Source organism: Myotis daubentonii, chromosome 3, assembly GCF_963259705.1.
Source record: "Myotis daubentonii chromosome 3, mMyoDau2.1, whole genome shotgun sequence".
NCBI lineage: Eukaryota > Metazoa > Chordata > Mammalia > Chiroptera > Vespertilionidae > Myotis > Myotis daubentonii.
Window position 1 is genome coordinate 176,362,570 of NC_081842.1, and position 24,381 is coordinate 176,386,950.

A 24,381-nucleotide genomic window follows, 5' to 3' on the forward strand; every position below is an offset into this window, starting at 1 on the left:
CCCCCCCCCCAAATCCTCAGGCTCACACTGTCCTGTAAGCCCCCTTTCTGCACCATGAGATTGCTAATGCATAGGTTACTTTCAAAGTATCCTCCTGAATTAGAAATAGCTTCCTGGATTCAACCCATAGGATTTAAGGGTTTGTTCCCTCTGTTGGTAGATTTCTCATGAGGGGAGGAAGTATGAGAAAAATCAGTCCAGTGTTTGACATTAGGGGATCAAGTTGCCTTTTAAAAAATTTAATTTAATTTATTTAAATTTCCAATTACAGTTGACATACAATATTATATTAGTTTCAGGTGTACAACACAGTGATTAGACATTTATATCACTATGTAAGTTATAGTACCCACCTGGCACCACACAGTTATTATAATACGAGTGGCCTGGTGTATGAATTCATGCACATTGAAAGGAAATTAATTAGAAAAAATATTTTAATATTGCTATTCACCCTTTCTCTATAATATAAGTGTCAACCAAATTCATGATCGACAATAACAGATCGAAACACGCACGTGCGATTGGCACCAGCGAAAGCTTTATATGTATCACGCATGCGCACGTCAACTTAGCCTTTTATATATATAGAATAAACTTGCTAAACTTTTAGCTAAACTTTTTCCAGCCCAGTAAAGCACCCCAACTTCTCTTTCAGGTAATTGTCAGCAACACAGCAGTAAATATCAACACGAAGCAGATTATTATTGTAGATCATGCAGGGGAACGAAGGGTAAAATATTTAACTGCAGCAGTGTTTGACTATATTCTGTGCAGTGAGAAAACCTGAAGTCATTTTCAAGGTCCACCATTTCTTACTTCTTTTCAGTCGGGTCAAGTTTCTAAGCTTTCTAAATCTTTGTTTTCCAGCTAATGAAAAGACAATAGGATTTCACCAAGTCTCCTACCTACCTACTCCAGGACTTCTGTGAGGATCAAATGAGATGAGGCACAGAAAAATGCTTCACAGATATTTGGTTACAGTGTACAATGTTTCCACCTGGCTATAAAGCAAGTCGTGTTCCTGGGCTGAAGAAACTGCAAGAGGCTAGTCGCTAGGGAGTCTAAGCCAGGTATTGCTCCATGATGTCATTACCCAGATGGACTTAGCATATTAGCCTTATATATATATAGATTACTGATTATATTCTCCATGCTGTATTTTACACAGGGGATCAAGTTTTTATCTCAGGTTGAGTATCAACTAACTGTGTGCCAGCCTCGTATGCTCCTTAGCATTCTCTACCGCAAAATGAAAATTATGTCTTGAATGGGTTTAGAGCTCAGTTATTCTGGGTTTGAAATCAATCATTCCCTATGTTCATCTTGCAAAGTTACTTAACATTTCCAAGCCTGCGGTTGCTTGTGGTAAACTGGGTAAAACAGCACAAGTTAAAAATTTTCTCCTAAGAATTAGAAGTAGTGTATGTAGGTGCCAAGTACATAGTGGGCTCACTCACTTAAACAGAATATGTTGAGAATCTACTATGTTCCAGACAGTATGCGAGACCCTGGTTTATTTTTCATTCTTAGAATTGTTTTCTAGAATAAATGAAGATATATGAGAAGTAACCAGAGTCATACAATGCAATGTGATGACGTAAGACAAATGGAGGTCGATGGTGTGGACTCAGCCTGGATTTTACCTTTGCTCTTCAAAATCCATCACCTGGCTAGTGTGTGAGCTGAGCCCATTGTCAAGCACTCAGGACAGCTTTGCTCTGACCTCCTGCTGTGGACAACTATTAGTTTTGCCTGCCCAGCAGTCCTTCGCTCATTTTCCTGGAAATAGAGCTCTGATGTTTCTTTGGGTAACTATCCTTCCCTCATCCTCAGTCTGTGTGGTTGTGATAGACTTAACCCTACCCCCTGGCTGACATATGGGCATGTAATCGAGGCTACACCAATAAGCCCCATTACCTTCTAAGTATAAGGATTGTTTTTCAAGTGAGCAAATGACCCAAACCAGCTGATCAGAGCCATAAGAATCCAGGAGTAGGATTTTTCCACCATCTATTGTGAAAGCTGTTTTCTTTCCCTGGGATTGTTAAATTGGTAGGAATTGCACCTGGAGCTGATCACATCATTAGTGTCACAATCTCAGGAGCTTTAACTTAATTGGGGAGCTCACACAGAGGCAGGAGAGCTGTGAGAGAGAAAGAGATACACAGATTTCTGAAGGCATCACTGGAGCATCTGGATTCAGCTCTACCTGATGCCATACCCCCTAGACTTTTCAGTTACGTGCGCCAATCTATGATGTTCTTTTGAGGGAATGGAGGAATGGTTAAGCAATTTGGTTTGGTTTCTTTCACCTGTAAGAATATTTCACTTGAAAGGGTCCTTATTAAGAGTATGTGCTCATTACTGGGTATGTAGTCACTCAACAACTCATATTCAAGAAGACCTAGAAAAATCCCTCAAGGATGACAAGGTTTTCTAAGTTCATACTGCATGCCAATAGAAGGGACCCACACAAACTGACCCAAATAAATCAAAATCTCCACAAATCCTTTATATACCTATGTTTTATTATCCCTTTCTAGCAAACTCCAATAATTAATCTCATCACAGTGATAATTATTTGTTTAATGTCTGTCTGTTCTGCTAGATTGGAGGGGCAGGACTGCCTCATCTGGTTTGTTCATTAGGACCCAGCACCATGCTTGGCAGATGGTAAGTGCTCAAGAATTATTTGCTGAATTGATTCTTATAAACAGCAGACCCTTGTAAATGACAAAGGTGCTTATCCCTTTAGCAAGAGCCATACCTGAACGAAGATGTGCCAAAGATAAGTCTCCACCATGGCCAAAGGACTACCTGTCATGGGAGACAGGCCACTTGCCCCACTGGGGAGATCCCCCTGTTCTCTTAGCCAAACAAGAGTGATGGGATAAGGTAACCCGTCTGGCTCACATCTCCTTCTGTAGGTATATGTGGCTCCCCCAGGAGAGGAAAAGCACACACTCCTTCTGGACCCACGAGTGCAAGTGGAAAGAGAGAACTGGGGATGGGGAGTGAGGAATAAAGGAAGTGAGCATCCTTTCAAGAGAACCACATGCAAAAAAGCAAGTAAGGATATGTGGACAGGGGAATGTGATAGTGAACATTTAGTAACACAGGACAGGGAATCTGATAGGTAATTGACATTTAGTAACATACCTACTATGTACCAAGCCCTTTCCACATGTCAGTTCACTGCCTTCTCCCAATAAAGCCTTCGTTTATACAGGTGGGAAAACAAAGGTCAATAGAGGGTGACATGCGCAAGCTTCCGCAGATCCCAAGTGGCTGGCCAGCCTTCGCGTTGTGTTCAGCCTATGCTCCTTCACCACACTCTGCGGCACCCATCTGAATTATTTTTCAGAGTCAAATGGTTTATTTCCTTTCAGAATTTTCTGTGCCTCGGTCCCTTCGTACTGTCATACAACCTGGCAATGCTGATGTTCCTCACAGATGTCTGCACATAAGAAAAAGGAATTGTCTGGGGCAGGGTGGGTAACCACCACTGAATATGAAGAAATAGCAAATGGCAAATGTAAATTCACTGCAGAAATAGACATTTTAAAAACACTCCATGCACGCAATTAAATGCACCAGTTTCAACAATACAAAGGATACAGCAGGAAATGGGTGACTCTCATGCTATTGCAACCACATTAATAGGAGTGCACATTCCCATTTCGGATATCAGTGCTTACCCCCCTTTGTCTACATGGATGATAAGCTGATACTACATAAACATTGTTAGAGCTACAGTTCCATGCTACAGTAATCCACTTAACTTTAACATGATTTATGGTTCTGTCAATAGGAAAAGTTGAAAACCCTGCACTGAAGCTTAAATGTGAGCTTCATATTTAAAACAGCAATTTTGTGTGTCTCTGTGTCTGTGTGTGATAGAAAACATTCCGCATAAAGAAGAGAATACAAGTGTATGATGGATTTTTTCTACCCCAAAAAAGGAAAATAAAGACTGAGTCTAAACATGGACTCAACATTATATGAAGCTAAATCAGAAAAAAAGGAACTTCTAGAGATTTATCTGATTATGTGATTTATAGTATAAGTGATATCCAAAAGTCTTATCAACAAGAGGACTTCCAAGAAACCTTGTACAGAACCACTGCCTTCATAGGGCATGCATAGGTGGGTCTATGGGGAGAGAGAGAGAGAGAGAGAGAGAGAGAGAGAGAGAGAGAGAGAGAGAGAGAGAGAGAGAGAAGGAAGAGAAGGGGGGCGGATTATAAGGGACAGCAGCTTCTTTTGTCAAGAAGAGTTTAAATGTAGGTCCACATGGTTAATCACCCTATTCTCTCTGGCTCTCATTCTGGGGGCACTGTGCCTCTTTAAGGGATTAAGAAGCCAATTGGTTTTACTGCTCTAACCTGTCTTCTTTGGGACAACATATTAACATGATACCACTGCAGAAGAGCCCTCTTTAGAAGTTTGCTGTGGGGATGACAAATTAACCCAGCAGGGTGTCCTCCACGTCTATCTCAGTACAAATTATTAGTGTAATAGAGCTTTTAGTTATGCATTTATCTAGTAATTATTGAACGGTTACACAAAACCAAGCTGAGCAGCCATGGCCCTTTATGAGGTTCGCTCGGTGGGTGGCCTTCCAGTTAATTTAGGGTAGTTCTCCACGAAGCAGTTCACTTGCAGACAAATTAGCTAAACAGCCTTCTCTTTTAAATATTTTCCATGTCACAGTGAAACTCTTTACAATACAATAAAGGTACAGTTTTAATTACACGCTTCCTGACTTTTGTTTAGTTGTAAAACATTTGCTGGTATTGTGTGTGTGTGTGTGTTTTGTTATTTTTTTTTTTTTCATTTGGCTGGCCAGTAATAGTTGGTTGTAAGTATCTGGCTAATAAATTTAATAATTTCCTGAATGGGGACTTAAAGGGCCTTTGCTGAAAAGCTGCTTTTCCTCTTTACTATCCAGTTCCTTCAAATCCTATGGACAGTGTTTCCCATTAGGCTGGGCACTGGCACTTGTGCTAACCTTGACCAATTTCACAGGCCCTGTTGCTTCTCTTTCCAATGCTCCTCAAAGGTGGTACTTGTTAGGACTATTATGACTGCATTTAAAAATCAATTCTATCAACTTTTTGTGTAGAAAGACAACGTAGTGTTTTCTCAAATGACATACTCCAATAATAAACAAACACCTTGCATCTGTTGGCAGATTATTTCAGCACCTTGTTAGCAACAGGTACTTAATTGCTTCTCATTTTCCAGAGATGATTCAGTTGCATTAAACCAGGAGAGACAAATTAGATTCAGCTCTACTGAAAGGAGCACCAGCAGGCTCTACAACTAAGGTAAAGGCTCTCCTAAAAGGCAAAGAAGTTTGCAATAGGGCACAAGAAAGCTAAACAAATTTACCACTTGGTTATGGGAGCTTATGCCAAGGGAGCGGTACTGTGGTTATGGCAGCAGTGAAGTGCCAGGGAATATTTCTTCTGAAGGGTCCTTAGTTTGGACAGAAAAATGTATAATACCCAGCAAATATTCTACAAAAAAGGGAACAAATCATTTTGAACTCAGCATTTCTCTTAACACCTATCAAGATAGAAATTCTTAATTAAAACCAAGCAAATATATATCAGGTACTTATCCAACATGCTTTGTACCTCCCTCAATGATGCTAAAAATACATGCACTTGAATATTATATTATTACTAGAGGCCTGGTGCATGAAATTTGTGCATGGGGGAGGGGGTCCCCTCAGCCCAGCCTGCACCCTCTCCAATCCGGGACCCCTCGGGGGATGCATCTCACAATCCTGGACCACTGGCTCCTAATAGCTTACCTGCCTGCCTGCCTGGTTGCCCCTAACTGACCCCCCCATTGGCCTGATTGCCCCTCACTGCCTCTGTGTGCCAGCCTGGTCACCCCTAACTGCCCTCCGCTGCTGGCCAGGTCACCCCCAACTTCCCCCTCCCTGCCGGCCTGGTTGCTTCTAACTGCCCCCCCATGCCAGCCTGGTAACCCCTTACTGCCCCCCTGCCAGCCTGGTCGCCCCCAACTGCCCCCCCTCTGCTGGCCTGGTCACCCCTAACTGCATCCCCCGCCAGCCTGGTCTCCCCCAACTACCCCCCTCTGCTGACCTGGTTGCCCCTAACTGGTGCCCCCTGCCAGCCTGGATGCCCCCAACTGCCCCCCCCTGCCGGCCTGGTCGCTCCTCATGGCCCCCCTGCCGGCCTGGTGGCCCCACGCAGCCTGCTTGTTCAGTCATTTGGTCATCCCTCACTAATCCCTCTGCCAGCCTGGTTTTAGGCAGCCATCTTGTGAGGGCATGATGGTCAATTTGCATATTACCTCTTTATTATATAGGATTACACACAGGGGATAATAAGATTTCCCTGTTATTTCCCCACTTTTTCTCCATTTGCTTTCAATCAAATCCATGCACTCATTCATTTATTCAACAAATATTTATTGAGTGCTCTCCTTATGCCCAGCAAGAGGCTGAGGGATATGAAAAGAATAAAGATGTGGTTCCTGCTCTAATGGGCCCTGCCATCCAATGATAACTGCTTTTCCTCTCCTTCCTTGCTCCTCTGTTATTGTCTATGAATCTACACTCCTCCAACTTTCCTGGTGACCTCAACTTCCTGGAAGGTGATCTTCAATCTCATAATTCTCTGCAGTTTGTTTTTCTTGGCCCAGCTGGGAGATACTGTTAGCTGCAGACCCTCAGATGTGTCACCACTAAGAGCAGAATCCTTGTTTGGGCCATGAGAATCATGGACTTAGAGAGGTTTACAGAGCATATAAACTTCTGACTATCCTCCAAACAAAACCTGGCATGATTTTTCAAAGGCTGCACAATAAATCTTTGGTTTATACGGCTATTGTCTTAGTATATCTTACTCATATTTTCAGAATCAGGGCAATTTTACTTCTAAACTTCCCGTGTGTGTGTGTGTGTGTGTGTGTGTGTGTGTGTATGTGTGTGTAGAGAAGTGGGGGTTTAGCTCCATGCTTACATTCTGTATGTTTTAATTCCTCAGTACTTAGTTATCTAAAAGTTTGACTTGTTTGCTGTGGCTTTGTTTTGCATGCTTACAATTAGAAAGTACTCTGTTTTGGAATAGGGGTTAATTCTTATGCATGCCTGGACTCCCACAGTGTCAAATGACACAGTCATTCTCTATCAGAATGCTCTTGTCCCTGACAGCAACCTGTGCTCTCCTATCACAACAATACAAATGCTGGTTTTCTTGTCCTGTCATTCACCAGGAGGTAAGCACTCTGAGGCCAGAATCCAAGCTCCCCTGTTTACTCTATTTAGCAGGAAATACAGACCTTGTATATTGTAAGTGCTGGACAAATGTTTGTGGAAAACATTAATGGCTCCCTAGACAGCAATTGGAGTCTGTAAGCTAATTTCAATATTTAAAAAAGGCAAACTGACCTCAAAAATTGTTTTCTGAAGTGACTTGCACCTAACAGAAACCCCACATTACAAATAGCAAGGGTTCATGGGGCTAGTAAAAAGAGGTCAAGTGATTTGTTTATGGCTGCTACTTAAAAAACAACAACAGTACAATAACATGGTTATGTCATGCTTTTCAAATGATCTGAGTGGCTATGTTTTGTCTTTGACTAATAAAAAATGTAAAAACAAACTAATTGTTTAAATAAGTGCATTTCATTTCTCCCAATAGGGTAGAAAAAGATAGAAACTACTGATATGGTAGAAAAGGCACTGCACTGGAGACTTATTTCTAGTCGTGACTCTGGCCAGCTGAGATTTCTCACCTGTAAGAGCAATGTAGAATACTTGCTAACTACTAACCATCATACTGCTCTTCTATTTATCTACTTATAAAGCCCAAATTTCATACAGCGTGGCAATATGCTCACAGAACAAAAAACTAGATTCCCTGCCTCCCTTGCAGCTAGAGGTGATCACATGGCACAGTTCTGACCATGCTGCATTAGATTCTGTACAAGGAGGCAGAATGAGTTGGTAGGCACTTTTTTGCTCTCACTGTTTTCCATCTTTCTGCTTGAAATATAGGTGTAAGGCAGGAGCCCAGTGGCTATGTTGTAACCATGAGTTCACAGCATAAGGATAAAAACAACCCACTAAAGCATGGATGGCTAAGAGAAGAAATCTCAATCCTTGATGGCATTATACTGCCACTGTAACATAATCCTGAATCACATACTTGTTTTTATATAAGAAAAATATGACCTGTTTATTTATATTATTTTTTACTTGCAGCCAAACACATTCTTGGCTGATATAGGGGATAAATTAAACCAGAAGATTCCCAGAGCACTACTCTGAAATTCTATGGTTCTAGATGAAGCTCAGTAAGTGCTTATTTGCCAAATACTTTCAACCTCTGCTTTACCTTGTGCATAGTGCAGGCTCCACCCCACGTATAAATCCCTAAAGCACAGAGTTGGTCTACTCAGCGCAGGGCATTTAAGTTAAGGATCATTCATTATCTTGTTGTTTCTCAAAAGAGCAAAGACAGGAAAAAACATAACTTTCAAGAAGAAATACTTCCAAGAAACTAAAATATCACTGATGTTTACTCCAAATAATTCTCAAAAGGAGTTAGATCCTTTAAATCATCAGGCAAACTTTAAATTCTTGAAAAGGCAAAGGGAAGAACAAAGATTTTTTCCCCAGTTATCATGAATAAGATAAATTTTCATGATAAAATATTTTATTATGTTTGAAATTTTAAGCACTTGTAAAAGAGAGTCTTTAAAAGCCCAAACTTTCAGCTTAAAGTACACAGTAATTATAATAATGTAAAATGGCATACAAATGCCTTTATGGAAAGTTAATAGCTTCCCTACTCCCCAAGACATTCCAAAATACTTTTATCCCTTTACCTACTTTTAACTACATAGCTTGCAAAGTATTATCCCCATGATCCAGATGGCCAAACTGAGGCCACAGGTTAAGTGATTTATTGAAGCCACAAAGAAATCCATTATCAGAGAAGAGATTCATTTTAAGAAACCACACATCTCTACCTTCACAACAATGAAAACAGGAAAGTGATTAGAACAGCAAAATATTTTTAAAGCATAGCTTATTCATAGCATATCAAAGCTTTACTTATATAATCTTTCAAAAGTCTTCTTTGGATGAAAGGCCATTGTTCTTCCTCCCCATCTTGGACATTCCTTGTAAAGAAGTACTCCATAAACTAGACATGTATCACCCTTAGCTCCTCTGAAGCAATGAGAACCTATCAGTTTCAGGGAGGGGATGAATGGCTTCTGTGTCCACTTGTGTGCCACTGGATTACTTTTTACTTATTCAACAAATATTGTGCATAAAACCCACTGTGTGAGACACAATGCCAGTGGAGGAAATGCCAGGCACAAAAGGCCCCAGGAGTTTAAGGAGTGTGAGATGATCGCAGCCTGGGTGGAGCTGAGGAGGTTTCATGTGGAAAGTAGTACTTGAGCTGGTCTTGGGATGGCTAAAATGTTGACAGGCGAGGGCAGGATGGGCAGCATGAGATTTTCAAAGCCTGAATGAAAACGAGTGATGAAATTGTTTACATGACTTCTGTACATACTCTATTTCCAGGCACAGTGTGAATGACTACAAATGCATGATTTCATCTACTCCTCAGATAACAGAATTGTCCTGAAGTAGAGATTGTAATCTCCCATGGGTAGATGAGGAACCTTTGGCTCAGAGGAGCAAGGTGGCAGGTTCATACAGTTAGTAAAAGTGGTGGACACAGGATTCAAACGCGGGCCCATCTGACCCCTGAGCTTCTGTGCTTGACCACTATGCTATGCTGCCTCCCTTTAAGACCCTACTTTTCTGCATTTGCTTTGCAATTTTCAAAGAGAGGTTTCTTTTGTAAAGGGTGGCCACCAGATTTCCACATACAGCTTAGGTTTGCAGTGAAAAATAGGGCCACTGTTAAAATATCATTGAGATATGTTACATAGTTATTGCTTCCAAACTGGTCTAGTCAAGGTAGTCCCATGAGAAATTTTAATTTCTTAATTTTAAGGAAGGCAGTGAAGGTCTTGCAACCTGTGTGGGATCCATAGGTGAATGTACCACATGACTCTGAGCAAAGTGCAGTAAAGACCTGTCCCCCACTCCACCCTACCTCTTGCCTCAGGACCCTGATAAAGGATACACCTTTCTCTTCTTCCAGGCCCTTTGGAAGTAAGTTTGTAAGGTTGAATTCTTCTTAATGTACATGTCACATTTATTCCACCCTGGTTTCCTCGGTCAGACTTTCCCTCCTTAAATCTGTCCTCATGTTGCTGAAACATCAACTCTTAGTCCTGGTTGTGATGTTATCCATAGCATTAGCTTTCCAACTGGCTCAGAAAAGAATAGAAGGGAATATAGTACTTGCAGCAAATAGCTCTTAAATAACAAGAGGCTAAATACCAACCCTTTAAAAATATCTTAGCCCAAGAATGTATCATGTTAGCCTATCTTGACTCTATGATTCTTACCCACAAAGATACCACTGAAGAGTTTCATCTCAACTACTCCAATTCCCTTCACCAGACCACTAAGGGGGGCAGGGTGCAATAAGAATGGGTACCTGAGCAGATATTCCAGAAAGGAGAACCGAGGATGCTGGGAACCATCTTGAATTCTGGTGAAAACAAAGAATCTTTGGTATTCCATAATTCTTAAACTAGGCATTTTTCTTTTCCTCAAAAACAATTTCATGAATATGACAGGAGATCCAAACTCATTGTTTTGTAGGCAAAAAAGGTCCACTCTGGTTCAACACGGTGTGGATCATCTGAGAAAATGTGCTTGACTGCCTAGCATGAAGAAGCTCCCAATCATGGCACCCAGGGGTAAATGCTAGAATTATTATAATAATTTCTAGAATTGTGGTTTTAAAGCGAGACTCACAGATGGTGTTCTTAATTGTATAAATGATGATATATATGCACCTTGCTTTATGTTCCTCAAAAAGTCTCTAGAAATATTATTTTATGGTAATTTCTGCATGAGAATATGAGATTGGGAGGAAAAGTTTATTCAGCAGTAGTATTGACCCCATGTTATTGGGGAGGACATTAAAAATCCAGGAGGTAAGTGGAAAGCAAGAGGCAGCATACCCAGCTATCCAGGCTGCTAGCATATTGTTCTTCCCAATCCTTACTACATGGCTACATCATGAATCTTTTCTTTGCCTGGAATTCCCCCCATTCACATAAGCAACCTTTAAGATTTGACTTTGAGTTATCACACTTTGAAGTCTCTTTATTAGATATAAAGTGGTAAGTAACAGCACATTTCATATCATCTTCTACATGTTTATTTTCTTGTGTCTGTCTCCTGAACTTGACTGTCCACTCTGTGAGGACAGGAACCACCGAATTCCCAGTAACAGGCTCTCAGGTGAACCTCCAGGGTCCCCTCCTCTGCGCTCCTGCAGAAATTTTTGCTTTGAACATTCATTTAGCATTTAGAATATGTGAATCTGACAATAAAAAGATGAGAAACATCACATGCCTTATCTCCTTGAGACCAAAAATCTTTCTGACTAAAAGGGCTTCCTTCACATCTCTTATTTTCCACCACAGTTTAGATGCTTAATGAATACTGAATATGAGGATAATATTATAATACTACCCCATTTCAAGAGACTCATTCTGAATTTGGGGACTGTATAATCCAATTCAGGTACAAGATTTTAAAATTAGAAAACACACATATATTCCCTCTCTGATTATATCGCACACACAGACAAGTGGCATAAGAAGTTAAGAAAGTTCTCTCAATGATAACAAGATGTTTACAGATGGAGCAAGTAAGTTTCATAACTGTGTTTTTAGAAATTGCTTCGCACAATAGTCAGAATACTTATTTCCTTCAGTGTGATTTCTGTGAGTGCGCGAGACAGCCCTCTCACTGCCATCTTTCCCTGATATGCACACAGAGTATTTATAAGGAATTCAGATTTGTGGGACTAACAGTAAGATTATTACAAGAAATATCAGTTTTTCCAGGCATATGTCAAAGTAGACGAGAGACCATTACTTTCTAGGATGTTTTATGGTACCAGCTGGTAGATCACAGACCTACCTAAACGAAAATCTGACGGAAGAAAGCAAATGTGGTTACAATTATTCATACTCCTACTGTGGGAGTTTCATAAACAAACTAATAAATATTTTCATCTTGCAATAAGATCAAGTTAAGTGACTTGCTGACATTCTCTTGAGGTTTAAAGCTTGTCTTTAATGTGAAATACAAATCATATTTCTTGTGGACACATTTTAATAATAAACTTAAAAGCACACAAGACAAAAATAATGAAAACATTGCAATGAAAACCAGACCAACTATCTACCACTTCAAAAGGAGTGAATGAAGACTGCTCGTCAACAGTCAACACCGTGATGCAGACAACCTCAATGCAAAATGTTTCAAGGAAAGGGGAGCATCAGGGATGCTAGAATGAAAAAGAAGCTATTACAGTTGTCCCTTGAACAAAGTCGGGGTTAGGGGGCACCAACCCACCACACAGTCGAAAACCTACATATGACTTAAGTCGGCCTTCCACATATGCCCATTCCCAATTGCTTATTGAAAATACAGTTGACCTCTGAACAACTTGGGTTTTAACGCTGTGGGTCTGCTTATATGCAGATTTTTTAAAGTCTTACATTGCTCAAGGGTCAACTGTACTTGCTCATCACACACACACACACACAAACACACACACACCCCACTCTTCTGTATCTTACAGAATGAATTTGATTTTGGTTCAATTAAAATGATCTCCCACCACTTTGCAACATTACACTGGCAAAGAAAGTGGTTTGGTCCCTTGTTTGCCTTAGGTTAATGATCAAGGGACCGATGCCAAATCTCTTTGGTCTTTAACACTCCAAAGCTGTCCACAATGATAAGAAAGTGGAACATTCACTGCCTTCAGGAGCATTCTGGGGGAATCTCATTGTGTCTCATTTGGCTACTCTGGCCCCCAGGCCATGATCTAAGCAAAACCCAGGGCGCCTGTGGAGTGGCTCACCTCTGGGTCCTGTAATGACAGGCCGGTGGTGCTGTGTGAAAGCTGTTCCCAGGGAGGAGGTCTGCGAAGGGGAGGGGCTGCTGAAACCAGACTTCTCCGACTTCTTCAGTGTTGTTGGAGATGGCATTCCTGGCAAGAAGGATGGATTGATAAGCACACTGTAATTCATGGAACAACAGCTTGTGCAACCTAAAAGATAAAACTTAAAGAATTAAAAAAATAAATCTACCAGTGAATGAAAAATTTATTTTCAGTTGCTTTGAATTTGTCACAGGGACAAACAAGTGACAAAATGGTCTCCTGATAAGTCTGTAGATAATGATTTCACCTTCTACTAAACCACAGTCCATCTTGGCATCATTGATTTTCTCTAATTACAGGTGCCACTTTCCCAGTGTTTCCTGAAAGTTGCAAGTCCCCTGCGGCCTCTGGGACCCTTCAATAAGGAGGCTATGGAAGCACAAGACCTCTTTGCCATCATTTCATCTTCCCAGGTACCGGGCACCAAAGGCACTTTAAATGATTCTAAGTAATTTAGTTATTTTAACATTTAAAAACCTCCAACAATGGCAACTTGGTTGCTCATTCAATAAACTATTTATAATAGAAACAAAGAAAGATAAAAGTAAAAAATATCTTAAATGCCCAACAATTGTCATTTGATAGAACCAAAGGCAAATAATACTGTAAAAGAATAATGACACAGAAAGGTATTTGTTCAGTGACATAGAATAAAGATATAGAAAGCAATTACAAAATAGGGTGTTAAACTAGGATGCCACTTAAAAATATCATTCTGTGTATAGAGAAGGAAAACAGGCCTAAACCTAACAGTGGTTCTCTCAGAGTGTTGGATTTGGGTGATTTTCATTGCCTCTTTTTGCTTAATTGTCTTTTCCATGATGAACATATATTACTTTAATGTTAAGAAAATACAATAAAAGCTTGTTTTTAAAAATAGTATTTTTACTACAATTTCTAAGGTTTTTCATAGCATTTCCAGCATAGGGAATGTTTTGAGAAGACAATAATGTGAAAATAGTCCCTCATAATTACTGGATTTGTAATGTTCTCAGCAACCACGCTAACATACACAACTGGAGGCATCTATCAGTTTGGTAGGGTGCCAATTAAAACAATGAAACCTTGGATATAAAAATAAAGAAAACGATTCCTAGTCTCCACATTATAGGACCAATTTGGGCTCTCTTAAGTCTGCAGCACAAAGTAGGTCTGCACTTTAGTAAAAAGAACCTAATCTCATTTTACTTATGCATGTCTACATGTGCTGTGTTCTGCCTATGACCAGAGAATTATTTGGGTGAACTGGAAAAAATAAATAATAAAGATAATAATGGTATTAACATGTAGCTGTTAGTGAATAGATGCTAACTACCACGCACTGTGCCAAGCATGTTATAGGTGTAGTCTGTTCTGAAATCTAGTCAGTCTGGCCTATGTCTAAATATGTCCTTGCTATATCTGATCATAGATTTCCTTAATGAGACTCCACAACACAAGCTTCTAGTGTGATGACAGATTCTATAAGGACGACACCTTTCTGCTTTGCCCCCTCTATTTTCAGAATCTAACAACGGGCCTGGAACATAGCATGTGACCTGAAAAGATATTTAAACTAATTGCATAGGCCGCAGATTTATCTGTGGCTTTACTAATAGATGCTTGGATATAGCAAAACTTGGGGTTTAGGCCCCAAGGGAGGAAAAAAAACAAATTGCAAATTGGTAAGCACATTTCCATAGCCAGACATAAGGACAATATGAAGTTATGTGTGATTTCCACTAATTTGACAGATCTAGATCAGATCCATTCTAATCAATATCTCTGCGATTTCAATTAAAAACAAAGTCATTATGTGACTTTAGCTACATTTCTTTGCTCATTGAATCAGTAACCAAAGTCACACCAGTCCTAATATCATTAGGACAGATTGAAGTTTTGGATTAAAATTCATTTCAAGTAAACTAACCTAAGGTCTAATCACATAATTACATCAGAGAGGAGATTTCAAATTAAAAACTTATAGGAGAGAAATAAAGAGCTACCAATACTTAAACAAATCTCCCAATTCATTCAAATCTCTTCTGTGCAAACAAATTTTTAGGCTGCCAGCCAGCCCACTGATTTAAACTCAGTCAAATGCCTGAATTATGTGTTATGAAACAGAAATAGAATAGAAAAATGAAAATGTCAAAAATTTTAAATGGCAGAATTTTTTTTTCCAGATAGTGGAATCACTGATGAATGCAATATCTAAATTAACTCTGTTAAAGAAAGCAAGCAGTTGGATTCAAGAAAAAAGTTATCATTCCTTTGAAAACTTCATGTGCTCCAGCCCACGTTATTCTAAATGCTGCAGAAATATTTAAATGATTAAGTCCACTATTTACCCTTATAAAAGGTGAGGTATAAGTAAAATTTAAGTAATAACAAGCATCAAGAATGATCAAGTGGGTAAATGGGTTCAACAACAAAATTTAGATCCTCTTGAAAAGGGTTAAAGAGAGAAGAAATATTGTCTGTGTGCAAGAAGAACAAGCCAAACTGTATATAATTTTCTAAATTTATCACAGTCAAGTAATATGAACCCTAAGGCTGTCATGAATCTCAAAATTACTTTGTGTTTTCAATTTTTAAAGACCCATATTGAGCACACTTCCTTATTATATACTTTAATATTTTCTCCATATGCATAATGTAAGTTTTGGTTAATTTGCTTCATATACTCAATGTTAGTAAACTGCTTTATATTAATAAACAAGAGAACATTAATCTTGACTTTTGTTTTTGAGATGAACTTTGGTTTCTGTATGTTATTAAAAAACAATAACTCCTTGTTAAAATCTGTTACCAATTAGTTATATACAACTGTTAGACACAATTACTGTATAGATTAATGACTAATTGGCTTTCTCTTAATGAATCAAAACCTTAATTTCAATGTATTTTTTTAGAAGTATCACATTTTTGAAAAAGATTTAGATAAATTAATGCTACCCCTTTTTCTGGAACAGAAAAACTATCACTTCAAAGTTATCTTTAATATGTAAAAATGAAGACTTTTATAGAATGAGAAGCAGAAATTTAGCATGCTGTTTTGATTCAATGGGACATTCCGTCCTATTGAGAAGTAGAAAAATCCCAATGGTGGCAAATAGAGTAGGAGATGAATTTCAAGAAGCACGTTGGCTTGTGATTGTTTTTCTAACTGTCAGACATTTTGAATTTTCTCCACTTTGCCATTTTTCTAAGCTACCTCAGCCATTTCAACTAGTGTACAGTGGACAAAGGAAAACATACATGAAGTTCTAGCTATGTAGTGACTCTTATCCCTGGAAGCAGTTGTGAGCAAGATGCCCACCAGGAAATTCTTTAAAGTATAGGTCAAATACAGTATCCACCAAGATTCTGTTAGATTTCATCATTAGCATTTGTAGTCATCAGAATTCTAAGATGGCCCAAGGTTCTTGGCCTCTGGGGTACAACGTTTTATATAACCCCCTCCTCTTGAATGTGAGTGGTACCAATGAGTATGATGGATGCCATTCTTGTGATTAGGTGGTTATAAGGCAAAGGTGAAGGGAATTTCGCAGATGTAATTAAGGTCCCTAATCAGATTACTTTTAGTTAAGTTAAAAGAGTTATTATCCTGGGTGGGCCTGACCTAATCAGGTGAACCCTTTTAAAGAGTGATTAGAAGTCAGAGAGATTCTCCTGATGGTTTTGAAGAAGTAAGCTACCATATTATGAAAGGGCCTGTGAGAGGGCCACATGTCAAGGAACTGCAGGGAACTCTAGGGACTAAGTGGTACCCTATTGGATATCTAGCTTTAAGAAAGTTAGGCCTTAGTGTTAAAGCTACAAGAAACTGAATTCTGCCCAGTTGGCATGGCTCAGTGGTAGAGCATTGACCTCTGAACCAGGAGGTCATGGTTCGATTCCCGGTCAGGGCACATGCCTGGGTTGCAGGTTCCATCCCCAGTGTGGGGCATGCAGGAGGCAGCTGATCAATGATTTTCTCTCATCATTGCTGTTTGTATCTCTCTCTCCCTTTCCCTTCCTCTCTGAAATTAACAAAAATAAAATAAAATAAAATAAAATAATAAAATAAAATAATAAAATAAAATAAAATAAAGAAACAATTCTGTCAACAATCAGGTGAGTTTGCAAGAGGACTCCGAGCTAATGTAGGCTGGACAAAATTTTGATTGCAGCCTTGTGGGACAGACCATACACAGAGTGACCTGCTTTGCTGTACCCAGACTCCTCACACATGGAAACTGTGAGATAAGATTTGCATGTTGTTGTAAGCTAGTTTGTGGTAATTTTTTATACAGCAATAGAAAACTAACATGATATTCACATATAAGACTGTCAGTGCTAGAAATGTGTGCATTAAAGATGCCCACTGTGCACTGATTATAGAATTCCACAAGTTTCCATTATTTTTAGCAAATCCATCTTAGGTTGTGAGGTTTTGCATTAGCCTACACTTGCCTAGAGAAAATGGTTAAGACAGCTTCTTGGGGGCGGGGGTGGGGGAAAGGCCAACAAATAGTTATTTCCAATGGTGTAAACATTTATGAAATTTTCTATTTCCCCCTTATTCTTTCAAGAAACATCAATAGCAAAATCAGATCAAACAACATGGGAAAACTCAAATATAATTCTTGGGGTCTCCTATAACAAATCAAGGTTTGTTTTTGGTAAGTTTTTGCTGCAACCTGATGTTAAAGAATTTTTTTTTTTTAAAAAAGATACAGGGGACAGGGGAAACATAATTAATTTCAACTCCCCCACTCTTCCAAATTATGAGATTTACCCAACACTTAAACCAAGAACTTTACAGTGACAATTGTGAAGCAAATCCTACAGGAATAACAAGATAGTACAATACTGTTTTTTTTTGCTAGAAGAAAACTATAGCAGGTGAGTGTTACTGCTCAATTGTCACAGGACTTATTCAAAGATTCACTGTCTTGTGAAAATTATCCCTGGTAAATGCTGTTCAGACAGCAGGACTTTATCTTGTATGTTGTTGGAGTTTGGGTGATGCAATTCAAGTTTCCAGAGAACACTTAACTGGTATATGTGTCTTTCTTCAAAATTAAAAAAATGTTTACTTTCAATAATGTTCATTTATAGTCACAATCTGAGAGAAATTCTGGAAACAAGCAAACTCTGCACTTTAGTTTTAAAAATCCAACAGCTAAGCAGGTTAGAGAGGACCATAGAATGCTGTCAGTTTGGCTGTTCATGTTTGACTTGAGATACTCTCCTGACCGTTGTCATCATCTAATTCCCCATGACCTAGTGTTACTACTGCTTTACTAATACAACTATCATACCAAACCTTCATCCATCTAGGGACCTCTTTCATCTAGGGATACTTTCATCCATCTAGGGGCCTCAAGAGAGCCAGAAGTTTGAAAGTCAAACTTCTGCATTTTGATCATTTTCAAAAATCAGACTGAAAATAATAAGAGCTACAGATTATGGAGTACCTACTATGTGCCATGGATACTAGTCCTCCCTTACCTGTAGTTTGCTTCCAATGATTTCAGTTATCTGTAGTCAACTGTGGTATAAAAATATTAAATGGAAAATTCCAGAAATAAACAATTCACAAGTTTTAAATTGCGTGTTCTGAGAAGCATGATACAATCTCATGTCTTCCTGCTCCATCTCACTTGGGATGTGAATCATCCCTTTGTCCAATGTACCCAACACTGTATATGCTCCCCACCCTGCTAGGCACTTAGTAGCTGTCTGGGTTATCAGATTGGTTTGAGTAGTTGCGGTGTTTGTGTTCAGGTAACCCTTACTTTACTTAACAATGGCCCCAAAGTGCAAGAGTAGTGATTCTGGCAATGCAGATATGCCAAAGAGAAGCCGTAAACAGCTTCCTTTAAGTGAAAAGGTGAGTACAGTACATTGAGATATTATGCGAGAGGGAGAGAACATTCACATAACTTTTAGTACAATATATTGTTATAATTTTTCTATTTGATTATTAGCTATTGTTGTTGGTCTCTTACTATGCCTAATTCATAAATTAAATTTTATCACAGGCATGTATATATAGGAAAACAGTGTATATAGGATTTGGTACTATCTGTGGTTTCAGGCATCCATTGGAGGTTTTGGAACTTATTCTCTGTGGTTAAGGGGGGACTATTATAATCATGAATATCTCAGATCCTTAACATCTTCATTTCAGATAGAAGGGTATTATTGTACTGTCTACCTATAACTTAATGTTACAGAAACTAGGTATCAAGAGATGTCAAACAGCATGCTCAAGATCATTCAGCTCCTAACTGATATTCGAGACCCAGGTCTCTCATTTCTAAAGCGTGTACATTGTGTGAAACTTCACACTCCCTCATGTAGTTCCTTTGTATACTATAGACAGTGTCCCATTTAAGCCAATCTTATATAATAAAAGGCTAATATGCAAATTGTCCCCTCGGCCAGGAGTCCCACCAGGAGTTCGACCAGGGGGTGGGGCTAGCCGGCCAACCTCCTGCGTCCCCTCCCTGTGGCCAGCCTGGCCATATCGGGGCAGGCTGGACCCCCCACCTGTGCATGAATTTGTGCACTGCGCCTCTAGTTAAGTATATTTGGGGTTGAAGTGTCCAATTTGGCTATCCAAAGGGAAACAAATCAAAGAAATGGTATATTACTTGCAAAAGAATATGCAAAAAGAAAAACTCTGAAGTATACTAAAAATCACCTTGTCTTACATATCAAAAGTTTTTCTTGGCCTTAGTATGGATCACTTAGGATTTTATTAAACATACTGAATGCATCACCAGTAATTCTAGCACAGAACCTCCAATAAATAAATATCACACAGGCCTAGAAGATCATGACTGAGAGATGTTAAATTGTAAAACAGAAAATACATACCTTTAATATTTACAATAGGCCTCTTGCCTATTCAACCAGTTGCTTTCTCTATAAAGCCTCCTGAAGGCATAAGCAGAAAGGATCAAAATTCTTCTTTTAAGAGTCACTGATATCTTACAAGTCTAGTGTATGTTGTAATGCAGCAATGCCTCACTTGATCAGAGGTAAAGTCTAACACCTTAATTTAGAATTAAGTAAGTCTTGACATCAAGGGAAGCCCCTGAGCTACCAAAATCAGTGTCAAAATAGGCAACTAAGTTGAGGTATTTAACTCATAGGAAAGTGTAGTTTTACAGAAACTAAGAAAGTATTTCAAGAATAAAGTTGTGATTGAGGGAGTTGAATGCTATTGAGAGGTCAAGGATGAGAATATACATGGAAGATAGGGTAGAGACGTTTACAAAATCAGTGGGAAGTGAAGAAGCAGGGAAACAGGTGCAGTCACCTCTCTGATGAAGTTAGTCTGCAGAGGGAAGCAGAAACATAGGGTAGTAGCTACAGGAAGATGGAGGGAAGCAAGGTGGAGCTTTCTGAAGATGGGAGACAGTAAAGCCTGCTCGCCTGCAGGAATGGCCCAGCAGATGGACAGACACAGTGACTCAGAGAGGATAACCGGAGGAGAGAAGTCCTGAAGCTGAGTGGCCATACAGTTAGTGTGCAGAGAAGCCAGGATTTGAGCCCAGCAAGACAAAGCTCTTCCTCCTTTTGGTGTACCCCTCCAAGATGCCTATTTCCGAAAAAAGTTACGATTATTTAACTATTCTACTGATACAAACTAATCATGAGCTGATTTAAAATAGAGCTTAATAATGATACTTAAGCCCAGCCGGTATGGCTCAGAGGTTGAGCGTCGACCTCTGAGGTCGCTGGTTCGGTTCCCAGTCAGGGCACATGCCCCGGATTGGATCCCCAGCGAGAGGCACACAAGAGGCAGCCTATCAGTGATGTTTCCCTTTCATCGATGTTTCTAACTCTCTAGTCCTCTCCCTTCTTCTCTAAAAATCAATAAAAAATATTTTTAAAAAACAATGATACTTAAATATTTTTCTTCAGCCTAAATGGCATGCTAACTGCTACTGTAACTGTTATCCTTACATTCGGGCGCTCAGATTCCTCTCTACCTCCCTGTCGAAGCGTGAGGAATGAATGCCCCAGACCTGTCAGTCAGACTAACAGCGAAGCATACATTTCAGTGCCATTTCTCATGCACAGGATGAAAGCTGAGTACCAGTACCACTTTTCCAAGTCATCCACCACCGGCGCATTTATGCCCAGACTCATCTGTTCCAGATGCAGAGCTCTGCAGCTGTCCCACTGGCAAGAACAGGCCCTTCCTAGGCCCATTTCAGCTGCACCTTGTGATGAGATCATCTCCAACTGGGATGCTAAATAAAGACTGTGAATGGACAGATTAATCCCACAGTTAATGAACGGTTCCCTTCCTGTGGGTATAAACACATGCTGTGCGACATGAGGAGGTAGCTGAAGATACTGCACTCAACTTGGATTTGTGTCCTAATGATAAAATACATTAGGGTTCATTCTGGTGTAATTTATGATGATGAGCATACTCCACAATAAAAAAGTAAAACATTCAGACTAGTTTGACTTTTAACCTTTCCAGTGAATTAAAATGTTTTAAAATCATTTTTATGATGGAGAGAATAAAATGAGAGCTAATACCGCTTCTGAGGTTTATCCTTCCTATACTGTAGGCAACCATTTAAAATGAGCTAAAAGGACCCCCCAAAGAATTACCACATCATAAAGAAGCTCAGGTAATTTAAAGGGCCTGGATACAAGTGAGTTCTTCCATTTTTAAAAATGAGAGAATGGAATGAAAATGATATGGATTATTCAGGAGAAAAGAAATAATGAATTCTCTAATGTATTCCAAGTGTTCATTTGTGAGTGACAATTTACAACCAGAGAGAGTAAAGAACAGACACAAGAAAAATGTCATAGAGAAATCGGGTTCCTGGGCCAACAAGAAAGTCTTGATTTTTTTTTTCTAAGGGGATTTCCTCTCCTTTCAGGATAAATACAGACACTCCAGTGTCAGGACTGAAATTTAAAAACTGTATTTCATGCTCCATATACTTACAAGTTGGAGAGTCCCCACCCAACCATCTTCCCCCCAAGCCATCCTATCCCCTCTTGTGTTCAAAGAACGATTGATTTTGGCTCAACACAGCAAGCACACCCCTTCACAGAGGACTGGAAATAAAGAAAAAATTTCTGAGAAAACCAAATTACTTCCTTTGCTTGAAAAATAAATATGGTATAACAGAGCATAAATGTTTTATTCATTCTGCTTAGATTTCCAGCTGAAAAGTTAAAAACTCAATCATACATATGTGCAGTTTATATCTGCTCTGTCCAGTACAGTAGCTACTAGGTGGCTACTTAAATTTAACTTAATTAAAATAAAATGAATTGAAAACTTCGGTTGCTCAGCACAACCACATTTCAAGCGTTCCGTAGCCACATTTGACTAGTTGCTACAGTACTGGCCAGTGTAGATAGAGAACATTTGCATCGTTGCAATAAGTTCTATTAGACAGCTCTAGTCTTATATGCCACCAAATACAGGGTGGGGCAAACGTAGGTTTACAGCTGCTTGTATGGAAAATAATACAATAATTAATAAATATTAATACAAGTAAAAACTCTGTTTCACTTTTGCCCCACTCTGTAAGTTTGTGGTTTTTATTTTTTTATTTTTTTACATTTTCGGTCCTGCTGTAGAACAGCAGGCAAACCTTACTTTCATATCTTTTCCCAGCATGTTGGCCTCTTTGTAAGCTACAAAAGCAAAACATATGCACTATACGAATACATAAGTATATAACAAGGAAAAAAATAAAACAAAAGCCCTTTCTCCAACAAGCTGGGGAAACCCAATGCTTATGCTTAGTCAATATCCTTATAGATACTGTTCTCCAACTAGAATACCAATTTCAATGATGAGAAGTTAAGTGCTGATTAAATTAAGTTCACATCTGTCCGTTCAAACATGATTGAAAGCATGGAGTGTGAGGGTCCTCCCGGTAAAATTTAATTTCAGCGATGTGTGGTCTCTGTTGTTCCCTGTTCTGCATACACCTGCAGTGGGAACCCATTAGTCCCAATATTCCTTGGGTATATGTGAAGCATTGATCACTTTATTTAAAGTAAAATTTGAAACTGATTGAGACATTTCATAGGGGAAAAGAGAAATATAATTTTAGGCCTCTTCAAATTGCTTGAACTGTAAAGTCAAGTAGCAAACACTAGAAAGGGTTCTGTCAGCTAGAATCTGAGCTAGTGTAGTCAGCATTTTCTCCCTAAATCTTATTATGGCAAAGCATTTGATTTTTCATCTCTGTACTCTGTTTGTCCCCACAAATAAACTACTTTGACCTCCACCTGTTACTTAGTGAAATCTGCCTGCCATCCTTCAATAACCCGATTCTTTGCCTCCAAAGGCCTTTGAGTCGCTGAGAAGGAGGAAAGATAGAGTTGTGCAATGAACTGATACCACTTTATAACTATGCAGTAGTTTGGAGTCACAGCTAGAAGCTACATGGTAAAAGGAAATTGATTTTCTTTTTTAAAGGCAATGCCTGTAGAGGCTGGGAAGGGGCAACACGTTTCATCATTTTCACATGAAATTTTTCAGACAGAGAGGTTGTCTCTCAAGCTCCTACTTAATGCCAAAAACTTCCGGCCCTTGCCTTATAAGAAAACCTCTCTCTAACAGAGTCATGCCATCATCTTAGATCAGCGGTTCTCAACCTGTGGGTCGCGACCCCTTTGGGGGTCGAACGACCCTTTCACAGGGGTCGCCTAAGACCATCGGAAAACACATATATAATTACATATTGTTTTTGTGATTAATCACCATGCTTTAATTATGTTCAATTTGTAACAATGAAATTGGGGGTCACCACAACATGAGGAACTGTATTAAAGGGTCGTGGCATTAGGAAGGTTGAGGACCACTGTCTTAGCTATGAGTCCACAGGTCACTGCAAAGGTTACAGATACTTCATGTAGTTCATCATTCTGATATTTCGCAAAACAAAAAGAACCACTAACTTCCAATGCAGCTTTCTTTTTTGGATGCAAAAGGAGCGCATTATTAGAGAGCATTATTACAACAAAAAATAAATAAAGAGGAGATACTTGTACACAACTATATGAGTAATTTTCTGAAGCACAGTATCTGACAAAAGAGGTCTTGTATTTTTTTAACAATGACATATCAGAAAAGATTCCTGTGTAAAGCTGCACTTCTCCTGATTAATGCTGCACTGAACAGAAGAGACAGCGTCTGTCTAATTACGCTGAACGCTTATCTGAGAGGGATTAGCAGGATGTCTCTGCTCACTGTCATTCTTTGCCCCAACGTAATGATAGATCCGTTTACGTATGAGTG

General features: G+C 39.3%; 1 protein-coding gene across 17 annotated transcripts in view; it reads right to left on the reverse strand.

The window, feature by feature from the left end:
• NFIA (nuclear factor I A) overlaps window positions 1–24,381 on the reverse strand; it is a 379,515-nt gene that overhangs the window by 67,471 nt on the left and 287,663 nt on the right. For 9 of the 17 annotated variants that reach the window (XM_059689356.1, XM_059689353.1, XM_059689354.1 and 6 more), the window contains 2 exons: window positions 13,029–13,157; window positions 10,575–10,628 (listed from right to left, as the gene is read on the reverse strand). The exons of 1 other annotated variant lie outside the window; for it this stretch is intronic. In XM_059689356.1, coding sequence (XP_059545339.1) covers window positions 10,575–10,628; window positions 13,029–13,157 — 183 coding nt within the window. Of the gene's footprint in view, window positions 1–6,182; window positions 9,525–10,224; window positions 10,342–10,574; window positions 10,629–12,405; window positions 12,447–13,028; window positions 13,158–24,381 lie in introns of those variants that run through there. 7 more of the 17 variants (XM_059689361.1, XM_059689355.1, XM_059689358.1 and 4 more) reach the window with 5 other exon arrangements.